This window comes from Tenrec ecaudatus, chromosome 7 (genome assembly GCF_050624435.1).
Source record: "Tenrec ecaudatus isolate mTenEca1 chromosome 7, mTenEca1.hap1, whole genome shotgun sequence".
Lineage (NCBI taxonomy): Eukaryota > Metazoa > Chordata > Mammalia > Afrosoricida > Tenrecidae > Tenrec > Tenrec ecaudatus.
This window is the reverse complement of record NC_134536.1, coordinates 60,957,761-60,973,504: the sequence shown is the minus strand read 5'-3', so window position 1 is coordinate 60,973,504 and position 15,744 is coordinate 60,957,761. Positions and strand designations below refer to the sequence as shown.

The 15,744-nt window shown below is 47.6% G+C and overlaps 1 protein-coding gene across 2 annotated transcripts in view; it reads right to left on the bottom strand.

Annotated features, from left to right (window-relative positions):
- The window catches only part of TRAF3IP2 (TRAF3 interacting protein 2), a 54,762-nt gene that overhangs the window by 22,197 nt on the left and 16,821 nt on the right, over window positions 1-15,744 (bottom strand). The window contains exon 3 of one of the 2 annotated variants that reach the window (XM_075554661.1): window positions 267-459. The exons of the other annotated variant lie outside the window; for it this stretch is intronic. Within the exon in view, the coding sequence (XP_075410776.1) occupies window positions 267-459 (193 nt within the window). The remainder of the gene's footprint in view (window positions 1-266; window positions 460-15,744) is intronic. 2 annotated transcript variants of the gene reach the window in all.

Here is a 15,744-nt window from a genome sequence, read left to right as displayed (position 1 = left end):
CCAGGGATGCAAAAAGAATCTTTCCTTTAAGAGAATGTAGACTAGACACTGGTGGCTCTATAGGTCTTGCTGCAGAGATACCTATCCACCAGCCTTCATTTCCTCCTGACCTGAACAGTCTACAGCAGCCATTCCACCACGCCTTGGTCCACTAGCCTGGTAGCAACCCTAAACAGAGTTCTGACACCACTTGGTAGGATTGGCATCATTCCTTTTCATGTGAAAAGTATCTACGCACACCTGCCAGGTGGCCCCGCTGTACTTACTCATGCCTTGGAGACCCTGGGGAGGAGTCATCTCTTTGTGCTGGCCTCTCTTCTTGGTCCCGACTGCTGGGACAGTGCAGAAGGACCTTCTGCACAGGAGGAAGGCCTCGCACACTGCCTCCAGGTAGGGGCTGCCCAGGTCGAGCTGGCTGGACCACTTGTTGGTAGGCCGCCCGAGGGTAGTCGTGGCCATCTGCAGATTAAAGCCATAGAGAAATGGGGAGGATCAGCCCTCGGGTTCTGTGTGAGGGGAGGTACGCCCTGGCCCGTTGGTCTAGAAACCAGTGGACGGTTCCAGCTATCAGAAGAATGGCGAAAAGACCAATATTGAGTCCTCTATACCTTCCTTGCATGGCGCCACGCAGACATGGGGTGGGGGTCACAGACAAGCGGATAGGAGATTCGTATTCGAGCGGTTAACAAGCACCAGCCTCTTGGCGCGCTTCTAAAGTCAGCACGAGCAGACCCCAGGGCAGCTAGAAGACGGCAAGGCAAAGGCCAGTGGGAACTGCTGTGAATGTGGCTGGGGAGGCCCAGGAGCCCCCCAGAAGGGGCTGAAGTGTTGAGGGACTGCAGCGAAAAGGGTGGGGATTTCGCTTCAGGGTGAGCCCAGCTTATGAGGCAATCGGAAAGCCCCGTGTGGGTAACCCCTCTTCCTCCAAAGTGAACCTTGAGCACCTCCGGACATGCCAGCACTGCCATGCTGCCCAGGCCAGAAGTCAGGGGATCCGGGTGGCAGGGAGAGTTAGCACAGGGAGGAGCCTTCACCAAAGTCCATCCCCACCACCTCTACCCCCCACACCCACACCCAATTGTGCATGTGTTGTTTTTTACTAATCATAAAAGTAATCATCAACTCTGCCGTAGAATACATGCAGTTGTCCAGTGAGGTAGTGGGAGAAAACTAGCAAGCACGCTGCAGTCGCGGTAGATCGGGCCCCAGACGGAGAGGGTAAGAATGCTGGTGAGGAATTTGATTTAACAAACAGCGAAGTTGCCGGGGAAGAGGTCGATGAGTGGTGGCCTCAAAGTACAGACCAGAAGACAAGTAATGTGCATGTTTACCAGTTGGGCTGCCTCCACGTCCTCACTGCCCAGAGTGCGGAAACTTAGCTGGGTGGTCCTGGAAATGTGCCCAACTCCGTCCCCAGTGCCTGGAGTCAACAGAGTGTCTGCTTTGGCTCTCTGCTACCAGCTAGGTCTCTCCGGTTCTGACTCATAGCAGCCCTGTGCACAACAGGTGGAGACACTGCCCAGCCCCGCGCCGTCCTCACAGCTGTCCTGACTGAGCCTCCCTGGTCCAATGACAGGTCCCTCCAACCCAAGGTTCTTCGGCCCAGGACCTTGGCCTGGCCACGATGGCTCTCAGGGCATAAGGATGAGGATCCAGCTGGGCCTGTCCCAGCACCTGCAGCTGTGAGGCAGAGGCGGGAAACAGGCTCACAAGGACCTCCATGGGCTAAAGCAGCGGTTCTCAACCTGGGGATCGAACAACACCTTCTCAGGGGTCACCCGATTCATAGCAGTAGCAAACTGACAGTGATGAGTGGCAACGAAAAGAATATTATGGTTGGGGGATCACCACAACATGAGGCCCTGTATGAACGGGCCGCGCCATGAGGAAGGTGGAGAACCACTGGGCTGGGGTAAAATATGCAACACAGATCCATTCTCCTACAGCTCTCGTCGGCTGCTAGCAGGACAACTGAGCAGGCCACGGTGGCAGCTCCTCTTCCCAGCAGCCATCAGGTCACCAAGCAGGGGCCAGCCCTTGTTTGTTGTGGTTTGGTGAACATAGACACAGCAAACACCATCTCAGCGGTCTCCACGTGTTCACCTCAACAACCTCGATCGCATTCTCAAGTTGGGCACCCGTGCTCACCAGCCTGCCCCACACTGTCCGGCCAGGGACCCAAACTCAGTCCATAACCTGTGCTGTCTGCTGTCATCTCTCTGCTCTCACACAGATGATTCCTTACGAGCACGATGCTCAAGGAGACACACTTTCTTTGCCAAGATAAGGTGGCTCTTTGTTTTGTTTCTCAGTTCCAAGATGACTGCATGAGATCCTTTCGCTCCCTCACCCTGCGGATTTCCCCTCCTCCACGCTCTCTAGTTCACTATAGCCAGTGTGACCCAGCCTCTTTTCTTCTATCTCCAACATCACAACGGTCACCTGTGATGCTAGCAATTACTTCGTACAGCCCTTCTGGCCACATGACTCCCACCAAATGACTCCGTAGGACTGGGCAACTGTGAGGGCCATGTGGCCCACCCAAGGGACAGGTTCGATTGCTGATGCTGTCGTAGTTGCTGTCCGGTCAGTTCTGAATCAGAGCAACCCTATGGGCAACAGAAGGAAACACTGCCCAGTCCCGGGCCATCCTCACAATTATGGTGATTGGACCTCATTTTTGCAACCACTGTATCAATCCATCTCCTTGTGGGCCTTCCTTTTATTCATTCCCCTTCTACTTTGCCAAGAATGACGTCCTTGTCCAGGGACTGGTCTCCCCCCTAACATGTCCAAAACATCTGAGACCAAGAGGAGCATTCTGGTGGAACTTCTGCCAATACAGATCTGTTTTTTCTTTTGGCAGTCCATGGTATTTCAATATTCTTCGTCAGTACTATCATTTAAATACATCAATTTTTCCTCAGTCCTCCTTAGTCAATGTCCAACTTTCATAAACATATGAGGCTACTGAAAATACCATGGCTTGGGTCAGGGGCATCTTAGTCCTCAAAGTAACATCCTTGCTTTTCAACACTTAAAGTGGTCTTGCGCAGCAGATTTACCTAATGCAAGGGGTCAACGGGTGAATGCTTCCAGTTTCTCATCAGCTTGTTGAAAAATTTCCATTGGTATTCCATCAATTCCCAGAGCCTTGTTTTGGGCTAATACTTTCAATGCAGCTGGAACTTCACCCTTCAGTACCAGTGGTTCTTGCTCAGATGCCGTCTCCTGGAATGCTGGAATGGTGACCCGTTCTTTTAGGTGCAGCGCCTCTGTGTAGTCCTTCCATCTTCTTTTGGTGCGTCCTGCATCATTCAATGTTTTGCCTATAGAATCCTTCAAGATTGCAACTGGAGTCTTGAATTTTTTCTGGAGCTCTTTCAGTTTAATAGATGCTGAGTGTGTTCTTCCTTTTCGGTTTTCTAAAATTCTAAGTCTTTTCACATTTCCTTATAATATTTTACTTTGTCTTCTTGAGCTGCCTTTTGAAATCTTCTGTGGCTCTTTGACTTCATCGTTTCTTCCATTTGCCTTCGCTCCTCTCTGATTAGGAGCACGGTTCTGATTCTCTTCGGATACCCATTTTTCTTTCTTTCATTTCTTTTAAATGACCTTTTGCTTTCTTCCTGAAGGTTGGTCTTGATGTCCTCCCACAATTCATCTGATCTTCTGCCATTGATGTTTAATGCATCAAATCTGGTCTTGGGTTGTTCTTGAAATTTGCGTGGGATAGACTTGAGGTTGTATTTCGGCTCTCATGGACTGGTTTTAATTTTCTTCAGCTTCAACCTGAACTTATATATGAGCAATTCAATTGATGGTCTGTTCCACAGTTGGCTGCTTTTAGCTGCTGATCTTGAGCTTCTCCATCATCTCTTCCCACAGCTGTAATCCGTTTGATTTCCGTTGATTCCATCTGTAGAAGCCCGTGTGCATAATTGCCTTTTGTGTTGTTGAAGAAAGGTATTTGCAGAATTCTACTATTTGATCTCCATCTTCATTTTCATCGTCATGACCATATTTTCAACAACTGTTGCTTTCTTTGTTTCCAACTTTTGCATTCCGGTTGTCAATAATTATCAATGCATCCTGATTGCATGTTTGACCGATTTGAGACTGAAGTCGCTGCTAGAATGCTTCCATTTCATCATCACTTGCTTCCGTGGTTGGTGCATACATTTGAAGAATAGTTGTATCGATTGGGTTTCCTTGTCTGCAGACACACATTATCTTATCATAGACAGCATTGAACTTCAACACGAATCTTGAAATCTCCTCCTTGCTGATGAATGCAATGCCGTTCTCTTGAATTGGTTATCTCTGGCACAGTAAACCATATGATTTCGGATTCAAAATGGTCAATACCAGTCCATTTCAGCTCATTGTATCTGGAATAACAATTCTTATGCTTTCCAGTTCATGTTTAACCATTTCCAGTCGTCCTGGATTCATCCTTTATACATTCCGAGTTCCAATCATGAATTGATGTTTGTGGCACTGTCTTCTCCTCGCTGTTGTGCCCCATCAGGAAAGAAAGGTCCCTCTGGCCTTGCTCCCTCAGGCTGAATTCCATGCATGTCATTATAGTCCACTCTGTTTTAAGAAGACAGCTCTTCCTCAGCTATATTTTGAGTACCTTCTAACCTGAGGTCAAGAAAGACGAGGTTTCTACTCCCGTAAAGAGTTATCATCTCAGACACCCAGAGGGGCAGGTCTACCCTGTCCTGGAGGGTCCCTATGACTAGACATGGGCTCAATAGCACTGAGCTTGGCTTGCTCGCTCATCTTCTGGCAGCCTTTCTGACAATGTTCTACTCGTTAGGTTGTCAGTAACTGACAATGTGTTGATGCTGTCATAGGGTCTTCAGTGACCAATTCCCCTGAAGTGGAGAGCCTAGTCCTTCTGCACAGTCTGGTCTTGGTCTAATTCCCCTGAAGTGGACAGCCTAGTCCTTCTGCACAGTCTGGTCTTGGTCTGGACACTCTGCTGAAATGGTGCCCTGTGGTGACCCGGCTGCTAGTTGAAAAGCCAGTGGCATGGCTTTCAGCATTCGAGCAGTGCACAGGCCACCACAGACAAGAGGTGAGGTTAAAAGAGGGCAGATGCCAACTCCATGCCATTTTTACAACCCCACATCAGGGATGTTGAGCTTGTCCTCTCTGCCCAGAATGTTCTTGCCCTAGATCTTTACATCCCAAACTCTTACCAGTCAGGTCTCAGCTTAAATATCACTGCTCCACCACCATTCACTCTACCTGTCCTCCGGTTTCACTCTCTTCGCAGTACTCACCCTGAGTCTGTACATGTAGCAGGACTCCTACTTTCTTGTCAACACACTCTCTGCCTTCCTTAGGAGACTAGAAGCTCGATGAAAGCAGGATCTTGTCTGCACACCACTGCATTTCCAGCATAGGCCTGACACACAGCAGATGCTCAATAAACATTCGGTGAACGCTGAACAGTCACCAAGCCAACTGAACACACATATAAAAGGAGAAGTCATTCAGAACGGCCTGGCCTACTGACTACTTCTTTAATCTTCTGAGCTGTCTACTTCTCATCTGCTGTCTATTTGGTGGGTTTTTTTTATCGACATCTCCTTCCAGAAGGCAGAAAGGAGGGGAAGACAGGGTAAAAGAGGAGAAAATTTTGTCAGTGCCCTGGAAAAGCTTTTGCAAGAAAAGAGCTAAAAGTAATGCAAGTGATGCTTTTAATGCTTGGAACCATTTTTGCTTTCCATATCCATTAATGAGCGGCTAATAATGTTTTGTTTGCTTTAAAAGGACTAGCAAGCTCTAATCACCGGGTTTGTTTCTTTTCCAGAAAGCGGATGTTAGTGCTATTAATCAAAAGCCTTTGAATCAAGGTCATATGATTTTTAACAGATTACTTCTCACACAACATGTTTTTGTCTCATAGCAACAAACCATGCCATGAAAATCACTAAGGCATGTGGCTAAGTGTTTGATTAGCTGTGACTTTCCAATCTGAGATGGCCACCTGTGGTAAAAAGCTACGCTGGCTTATGTGAGCCAATGAAAATGATTTTTAAAATCATGGTGCTGACAGTACCATCCTCCGTGCTGTCCTTCGATGGCTGAGGACAAAGAAAGGATCGATCCAAACGCACTGTCCCTGTTTATGGAAAATGCTCATCAGGTAAATGAATACTTTTTCAATGTGCAAATTGTAACGGTCCCTTCCCAGTCTTGTGCCCGGGACTTGCTAGTTTAATTGGCTAACATTTAGTGAACACTCACTACATACCATATCCTAAAGTCCTTATTCAGGATAACAGAGCTCAGTATTCTGTTTTCGTAAAGAACTTTAGTGTTGGTGGCTCACTGGTAGAATCCACCCCTTCTGTGCTGGAGGCCTAGGCTTCATTCCTGGATAATGCCCCTCCTGAATAGCCACCACCCGTCCGTGGACACGCCACATTGCTATTATGCTGACCTGGTTTCAGCCAAGCTTTCACCGACACAGCGTACTTACTTCTGACAACCAGCCAGTGAAAACTCTGTATCCCGACGGTCTGATCTCACTAGATGCCAGCTAACAACAACAAAGTCAGCTTGGTTGGTCAGAATAAAACATTCTCTGCCATAGCTGTCCCAGCCTTTGTTTTTATAGCCTATCACTCCCGCTTATGTAACCTGCGCTTGCCCTGCTGGCTTGCTCTTTGGTACCTCGACTACGTCTAGCCCTCTTGCCTATTCTGCAACCCCTGTTGCTCATCACCTGTGGTCACTTGCCTGGCTCTTTCTCACCCTTCCCCTTTGAGCTCAGGTGTCAGACCCTCAAAGAGGACTTCTCTGGTCACTTTATTGATGCCCATAACCCTACCTAGTTATTCCCTGCGTGGCACTAAGCTCTCCTTGCGATTGCTGGTTTTGAGGTATCTGTGTCCCCACTAGGCTTTGAGGAGCCCTTGTAGCACAGTGCTGACAAGTGGGGCTGCTCACCACACGGTCGCCAGCTGCTCCGTGGCAGAAAGACAGGGCATTTTAATCCTTTAGCGCAGTGGTTCTCCACCAACCTTCCTAACGCTGCGACCCTTTAATACAGCTCCTCATGTGGCGGTGACCCCTAACCATAAAATTATTCTCGTTGCTACTTCAAAACTGTCATTTTCTACTGTTATGAATCATAGTGTAAATATCTCATATCCAGGATGTATTAGGCGACCCCTGTGAAAGGGTCATTTGACCCCCAAAGGGGTTGTGACCCCCAGGTTGAGAACCACTGCTATAGAGCGTTAACAGTTTTGCAAACTCACAGGGCGGTTCTACCCTGTCCTGTCCGGCCGCTGTGAGGTGGAGCTGTCGGGTTTGTTGTACTAGACTGCATTCCATGAAGACCAGGGCCTGGGGGTTGTGCTCACCATGGTGCACCCAGTGCCTCGCATAGCACCTGGCAGATAGTTGTTAAATAAGTGGACAAACGAACAAACAGATTCTACTTCCAAACTCCCTCCTTCCCTCCCCTCTCACATGCGACAATCTTGTTGTTTATTGCCCCGACATCAATCTCGACTCATTTTGACCCCATGTGGGAGAGTGGCCTTACCCCCCAGAGTTTTCTCAGCTGTAATCTTTATGGGAGCAGATCACCAGGCCTTACCCACGCCTCGCATCTGAGTGCTTTGCCAGTGTAGCACCTGAGCTCCTTGTCAGGCCATTAGAGGTGGCTTGACATTACAAAGGTTCTGCTCATGATTGACAAGGACTCCTTTTCCCAATCAATAGAAAGTCATTTTTGTTTCGTTTTGTTCAATGACTACCATTGAGCCTCTACAGCTTGGGACTTAGTGAACAAAGATAACTAGGATGCAGTTCCCTGGAGCAGCTCAAATTAACTGGAGAGAGAGCGAGAGAATCTGTGGGTGTCTGTTTTTAAACACAGCCCCCCACTAGTGAGTGTGAGAAGAGGAGGCGTGTAAGTCAACACCCACCTACGTGGTCGACTTAAGACTCACTCGGTAAAAATACCCTCCTTGCTGGCTGCTCCCCCGGTGCCTAGAACTCCATCGGGGACTGCGCTCCGTAGCAGAGGCGGAGTGGAAGGTGGGCGATGCGACAGACAACTGACGCGTCAGCGTGATCCTGGAGGCAGTGTTCTTCTGAAAGCCGAAGTGCGGGCTGTGCCCAGTCAGAGACGGTGCCCGGCGCAGGCTGGTCTCAGCGCAGCCTTGTGAGCCTCCTGCCCTCGCTCGGCACACACGGCCTTCACGTCACTGGGCTGCTAGCCACCTGGACTTAGCAAACCAACCCCTAAGTGCGGGTTTCCGTTTACTGCTCAACACACTCAACATTTTTCTCCCTTATTAAGAATGGTATTAAAACCCTTTATGAGAAGGGAAATAAAATCTGATTTCCAACTTGTCAAAAAACATCAGGCTAGAATACCATCACTGGAGCCAGGAAACAAAATGGCCAACACAAACGGGCCCAGCGACTCCCCCAGCTGGGAGCAGCTGGGGCGCCTGAAAGGCTGCCCTCTCTCTATCACGTCTTCCAGTGGTTGTGGTCCCCCTACTTGCACTAGCACACAGACGGCTGGGTTTGGCGGGAGGGTAGCCAGGGGAGCACAGCGTGTGTCTACAGGTTCCTTTATCCCATCTCCTTGGTAGAGAAAGCAAGAAGAACTCTCTGGAACAGTGGTTCTCAACCTTCCTAATGCCACGACCCTCTAACACCTCATGTGGTGGTGACCGCCCCCTCCCAACCATACATTATTTCCGTTGCGACATCATCACTGTCGTTTTGCTACTGTTATGAATTGGGTCGCAACCCACAGGTCGAGAACCGCTGCTCTAGGCAGAAACCCTTTTTCTCCCGTGTGTTTTCCTTGTGGGCCCCTCTTGGCGGCGCAGCTGTGATCTCCATTCTGGTGGTCTTCATGGGGAGCCGTGGGCTCTGCAACGGCAAGAGGTCCTCTTCACAGGGATGGGGAGTGGGGCGCACGCGGGCTTATTCCAGTTCTCTCCCAGCACCCCACCTCTCTTTCTACTAACCTGCTTTGATTTTTTAAAAAACATAAGGGTGACCAGTAGCCATATTTGCTTTATCCCGTAAAAAGCTTACGATATGTCATTTGCATGGTAGTCATTATTTATTTATATTTTCATTAACTGGCAAGAAAGTAATGCTCTTCTAAAGCCAAGCAGAACCACGTAGCCATGGTTTCCGACGGCACAAGCCCCCTGTAGGTGAACAGCTCTTTTGAAGAGGTTTTGTTGGCAATTAAGTGCGGTTATTGCTGACATGAAACTAGGCATTAGTACACCTGCCCTGCATGCTTACAGTCAGTGCCAGCGAGAGGGATAGAGCTGCACGGGGCCGCTCGGTGGGGCTGGGCTACCGGCTCTGTTCAAATCAGAATAATACAGCGAGAGCGCCTGGTTACCGAGGGCATACAACCAGCCAGCCTCTTTCCCAGCGCCCTCAGTACATATCTCTCAGCCCCCACAGCAACCTTGGTGGCAGGCATTGCCGCTGGACGCCGCAAGAAGATTCTGAGCGTTTGCAGTGCCTGGCCGAAAAGCCAGACACATCCGACTGCTGAAGACACCCTGGCCCTTTCCCACAATGGCCTGGGAGCCAGGGTCCAGCTGCTTGTAGTGCACGCTCTCCCCCTTTAGCTTTGTTTCTTTAACGACTAAAGTAATGCATGTTGGCGGTGGCAAGTACAAGGAGGCCTGGTGGCATGCTGTGATAAGCATTGGGCCCTCGGACTGCTAACCACAAACCGGCCCCTGAAATCCACCGCTGCTCCACGGGAGCAAGGTGAGGTGCTGTTTCCGTACAGCGACGGTCTTGCACATTCTAGGAAAGCACGTCAACTGTCCTATGGGGTCCCTTGCTCTGAATCAGATCCTACTCGAAGGCATTGTTCACAGCATATTTAGATACACAATGCAACGAAAGTATATATAGTTAGAAGGAAAATCTCTTCCTCTTAAAAAAAAGGAAAAAGAAAATCCCTTCCTCTTGCCTCAATCATCTCCCTCCACCGCCCCCTGCAGCCCCACTCTCTGATAACTGCTGGTGGGGGGGGGGGGGAAGGGATGATCCTTCCAGATATTTTAGTTGATCTACAAACATATAAAGTTTTTAAAAACCACACATGTGATGAACAGCACATTCTGCTTTGCTGCTTAATCTTTTGATGTCAAAATGTGCACTTTATTCCATGTAATGGAGTCCTAATAGCATATTATATAAATACATGACAATTTACTTAACCAAAAGGCCAGCGGTTCAAACTCACCAGCTGTTCTGTGGGAGAAGGCTGAAGCTGTCTGCTCCTAGAAACATCTACCACCCCAGGAACCCAGGACAGTACACAGGGTGATTATGAGTTGGAATCAACTCAATGGCAGTGGGTTTGGCTTGGGGTTATCTTATTGATCGGCATTTTACTTGTTTTCCTCTTGACTTGAGTACAATACAATAATAAAAATCCTGGCTCATGTATTTATGTAAGCATGTTTAATGTGTCTATTGGATAGAGTACTGTAAGTGAGACTGCTGGGCTACAAAAGAAGCACATTTAAGATTTTGTTAGTGAAATTGCTTTCTAGAAAACTGTACCAATTTACGCCTCGACCACGAGTCCCTGGGAGTGCTTTCTATTTCCCCCAAGCACTGGGAGGGGGTGATTTTGCATACCCAGTAAGAGCCCAAACGACCACTCTAAAGGGGTTTTTAAAAGTGCTGCACAAGACCCCTTTACAGTGTGAAAAAGCAAGGACGTTCCTTTGAGGACTGAGGTGTGCCTGACCCGGCTGTGGTGTTTCCAGTCACTTCATCTGCAGATGATAGCTGCACAGTGCATAAAGCAGATGAAGGAATAATTGATGACTGTGAGTTACGGAGTTGGCAAAGAATATCAAGAGTCCCACGGACTGCCAGAAGAACAAACAAATCTGTCTTGGAGGAAGTAGAGCCAGAATGTTCTTTGGAAGCGAAGGTAACAAGACTGTGTCTGACGTGCTTTGGACGGACCTGTTACGAGTCAGGGCCAGTTCCCCGGAGAAGGACACTGTTGGGGAAGGAGAGGGTCAGGGAAAAAGAGGCAGGCCCGCAGCAAGCTGGATTGGCCCAGTGGCCACAGCAGTGGGCTCACACTTAGCAATGACTGCGAAGATGGAGCAGGGCCGAGCAGCAGGGCTTTGTTCTCTTGTGGAGCCTGCTGGACGGCCCCTAGCAACAACGACAAGAGCCTGCTGGGGCAGGGTCAAGTCTGTGGCTGCTACTGGAAAGACTGGTGGCTTTGAACCCAGCTAGCAGCTCTGTGAAAGGAAGGTCTGGCCACTGGCTTCTGTAAAGACCACAGCCACAGAACTGATGGGGCAGTTCTCCTCCTTCACTCAGTGACACCTGATAGCAATAAGGAAAATACTATCTTTTAAAAATGTACATTTCTTAAGTGCAGTGACGTGAGGCTTGGTTTCACATGCTATTGGCTGCGTCTGTGAGTTTTTCCCTATTTCTGTCCAAGTTATATCCTCACTGCGTTTCATCACCTCTCTTCACTGCCAGGGTCCCCTGCCCACACCCCCCCATCGCCCTCTTCCCTCCAAAGCCAAACCCATGGCTGTCAGGTCAATTTCAACTCATAAGCATCTTATATGGCATGGAAGAACCACTCCATAAGGTTTCCAAGGCTGTGAATCAGACAGACCCTCATTATTCTCCCCAGGAGCAATGGGTGGGCTCGAACCACTAACCTTATGGTTAGTAGCCCAACTCCCAACCCATAGCACCCCCGGGACTCCTTCTTCATCAATACAAAGAAATAACACAACAGAGAGCAAGAAGGCAAAACTGATGAAGGCAAGGTGGCCCTGGTGTATTAAAGAAGGTGTTTGCTATTGAATGACACCTGCCTAGAGGCGACGGAGGGTACTTACAAAGAATGGATTGGCACTTGCTGATTTCCAAAGAGTGGTGCCATTCTGGGCTTCAATGGGGAATAAATTTTGAAGAAAGAAAATCTTCCTGGGAAGGACCCTAAACTACAACACTGAGTCAATGCTTTCTTTGATCAGGCTTTCTCCTGTTAGCAGGCAAGACTATGTGAGGCATGGTATGTCACACAGCTTTTGACTAAGTCATCACCCAACTACACATTCATCGAGACGAAAGACTTCCTATGTGTGTGTCTTACCACTGCATACAAAACTCGAAACAAGGGAATGACACCGAACAACACCGAGACTAGCTTGCAAACAATTTGGTAGATCCTTCTGATAAAATACTATGAGATGTTTAGCAATGGTGCTACATAAGGACAGAGACCAATATTGGAGATTGTGTTAATTTTGCTTTCAGGAGAGAGGTTTTAAAAAAACACCCACCAGAATATGTCAGAATCCCAACAAGGACTTGTGTCTGGGTGTTAGAAGTACAGGCGTGGCTTCCTTTATTTTTTTTAAGATGCTTTTATAACCAGAAAACTTATTTATTTTTAACTGTGCTAAGGATTTCCTTTCAACCCAGAAATTACTGAGAAATGAATACAGCACAGCCCCGTCCCTTGCTCTGGTTGAATTCTCAGCGATGCATATTTAAGGAAGCCCCTGTCGCTGGGCACTGCACTAGGATGGGCCGTGGGTCCATGGGTGCCCCGCCCGCGGTTTCGCAGATCGACGACACCTTCCAACCAGTATTAGCCGCTGGCACGCCTTCTCTCATTTCCCTAAGATTACTCCTTCCCCCAGCTTCTGGCTCAGTCATCCTTATCTGTTTCATCCAACTTCTAATCTTCTAATTTAAGTTTCTCTACACCTTTCTCCCCCCCCCACATTCCTTTAGAAAAAATAGATTTATTGGCATATACCTCATATATCATACAATTTAATCGTTCAATCATATTAAGATGTGTGCAGTCAGCACCACAATTAATTTCAGAACATTTTCTTTTCACACTCATTGTGGTTAGCTCCTCATTTCCCCCATCCTCCCCTGCCAGGCCCCGAGGCAATTATCAATGCAGTTACTGTCTCTCCAGATCTACCCATCCTGAATTTCATATGCAGAAAATCAGAGAAAACAGGAACGGGGAGCAAACAACAGAAAAAAAACCCCAAAACAATGAAAAGAGAAAACAGAAAAACCTCAATCAAAAAGAACAGAAAATATTAAGAACTGAAACAACTTAAAAATGGGTCAAAAAGGAGATCAAATGATACGGTATTACATTTTAACCTAACTGCATCTGCTATCATCAACATTGCATGCTCTGTTTGATAGCAAGACTGCTCACGTCCCTTGACTATAGACAGACAGGGTAACCGTTGGGGACCCTGCAATGGATTCGGGACTTCCACTCTCATCTACAGCTTTCAGCAAACAGCGTCCATAATTTAAGCTCTGAGATCATTCCTTCCTTCAGATTTAGATTGTATCATTATTTACAATCCTTGGATCAGGCAGGCTGGTGTGCTTCTTCCATGTGGACTTAGCTTCTGCCTCACTTAGATGGATGCTTGTTTGAAGACGAGCCTTTTAAGACCCAGATTCTACTCTCTCTGATAGCTGGGCACCATCTGGTTTCTTTATCATGATTTGCTTAGCACCCATATCTTCAACGATCTCTTTATGAGGGTGAGCTTTGAGTAGGGCCATATCTTAAGAACTAATTGTTCCTAGTTGGGACTAGAATTAAATGTGAGCCAAAAATCCATTCAGACATCGTGGTTTATGGTATATCATACGTCTCTGGTTCATTTCAGAGGCGTCATTAACATTTTATGGTAGAGAACATTGTAAATCATCTCCCTGGGGCATAAGGTAATTCTATTGATTGTGTCATTAATTTAGCCAATGATATAGACTATAAAACACTGTCGAGCAAAGGAAACTATACGGGTATTGGCCAGCTTCAGGCAGCAATACGTGAATTGTTGATTTATACAGAGCAAACTCTTAAGTGACTGGACTCTATTTACACACAGAATGGGCATTCATTCACAGAGGCCGATCCGTGCCAACCAGAGTCATTCATGTCATAAGTAAGCAACGAGGGCATTAAAATAGTAGCCAGGATCGTACCGGATCACTATTCATTAGCATCCTCAAAGCAAGAGATCTGAACCAAACTCCAACCCCCAGCAATTCCATAACCTCAGCCCAGCAGTCATCTGTTTCTTCTCCTACTAGGACGTTTCAGCCCTGCGTCCAAGAGAGTATAGGATGTTGTTGCTTCCTTAAATCTGCTACAGGTGGGCTTGAGGTAAAACCCAGTTCGCTGAGTGGGATTTCCATCTGAAACCCCTCTCATGTGGCCTCTGAGGGTGTTATGGTCCTCGGCAGGACAGCGTCTAAATTCCCAGTAGTCTACATATAGGAGACTGCCTGAGTCACCAGGGACTGGCTAGAAACCAGGTCAAAAGTGTCCCGTTAGGAACATCCTACTGGGTGGGTTTGCCCCTTGGGGCCTCTAGAAGTATTGGTAAGTGGCGTTTCCTCCTGATGGGAGGCTGCTCCACCCGCTTTACCCAGTAGCAGAAGTGTAATCACCTTCCCTGAGACTTACATGTTCCCCCACATCTTGACTTGACTTGTAGGAGGGGCTTCTGGCTTGAGATGGCCGTAGCCCAGTGCCGGATGGCAGTGACTGAATGGTCCTCTCCCTTGCCCCACCATTTTGAAAAACTGACCTCAGCTGAGGAGAGGTCACCTCTGGCAAAGTGGTTTTTGAGGCATATTATAAAGGGGGTGATACGTGGCTCGTGGGCACTAAGCAAGCTCCCTATCTCAAGGCTTGGGAAACCAGACTGGATGATTGCATAACCTGAGAGCAGAAATCAACCTTGGTCTTGGCACTTATCCTTAGAGGAGTGGGCTCAGGCAAGGTTTGTGACAGACAAACTCCACTCAGCATAATGTCATGAGGTGTTTCATGGTTTCATCGGTGTTTTTAGGGATAGATTCTACTGAGTGCTTTGTACAAGTACTTAATTGTGGTTGATTACAGCTTCTAGGATCTGTTTTAAAGGCCAGGTACCAGGCCTTTGGTCAGATTCTTTCTTACACCATTTCAACTGCTTTTTTGTACACTATCTACTTCTAAGAAAACGACCATATCTCACAATGTGGCGTTTCATCTGAAAAATCTATTGTGGTTTCCAGTGACCTCAGCAGAAATTTAATATTAGACGTCATAACGGACCTCTATCCCTCTGTAAGACTCTATCCGTTTTCAGAGATTCTTACTGCCACAGATGCATGTTCCTCGCTCCTTCATTCAGAAATAACTTTCAGAGTCCATGTCAGACAAGTGCCAGGGGAAGCACCGATTAGAACGACACCATTGGACACTTCTACTCTTGTCATACCACTTCCCTACCAGTTGACATCAACTCAATGGCACCTGACAACAAGAAGTCAAGAATGTCAGAAACAGGAGTAAATATTTTAAGAAGAGAGAGAGAACATTGTTTGAAACAAACAAACCTCATCTCTAGTGTGCAAAAGCCAGTGTGAGAGAGGAGAAGCAATCAAGCCCATGAGAAAATGCCCTCTGGTGTTCGGTGTCAAGACAGAGACAGAGTCCAGGGGTGCAAAGGAACTCAGAGAGAGAGAGTGGTCTGCGGTTTCCAGAGGGACACTTAAGCCTAAAAGCTGTACAGAGTTAAGTAAAAACATTGCTACAAAGTCCTAGACACCTTTATTAAGCAAAAATATCAAAATGTAAAGCTAATGCTTCTCAACATGCCTTCTCTGTAGGTC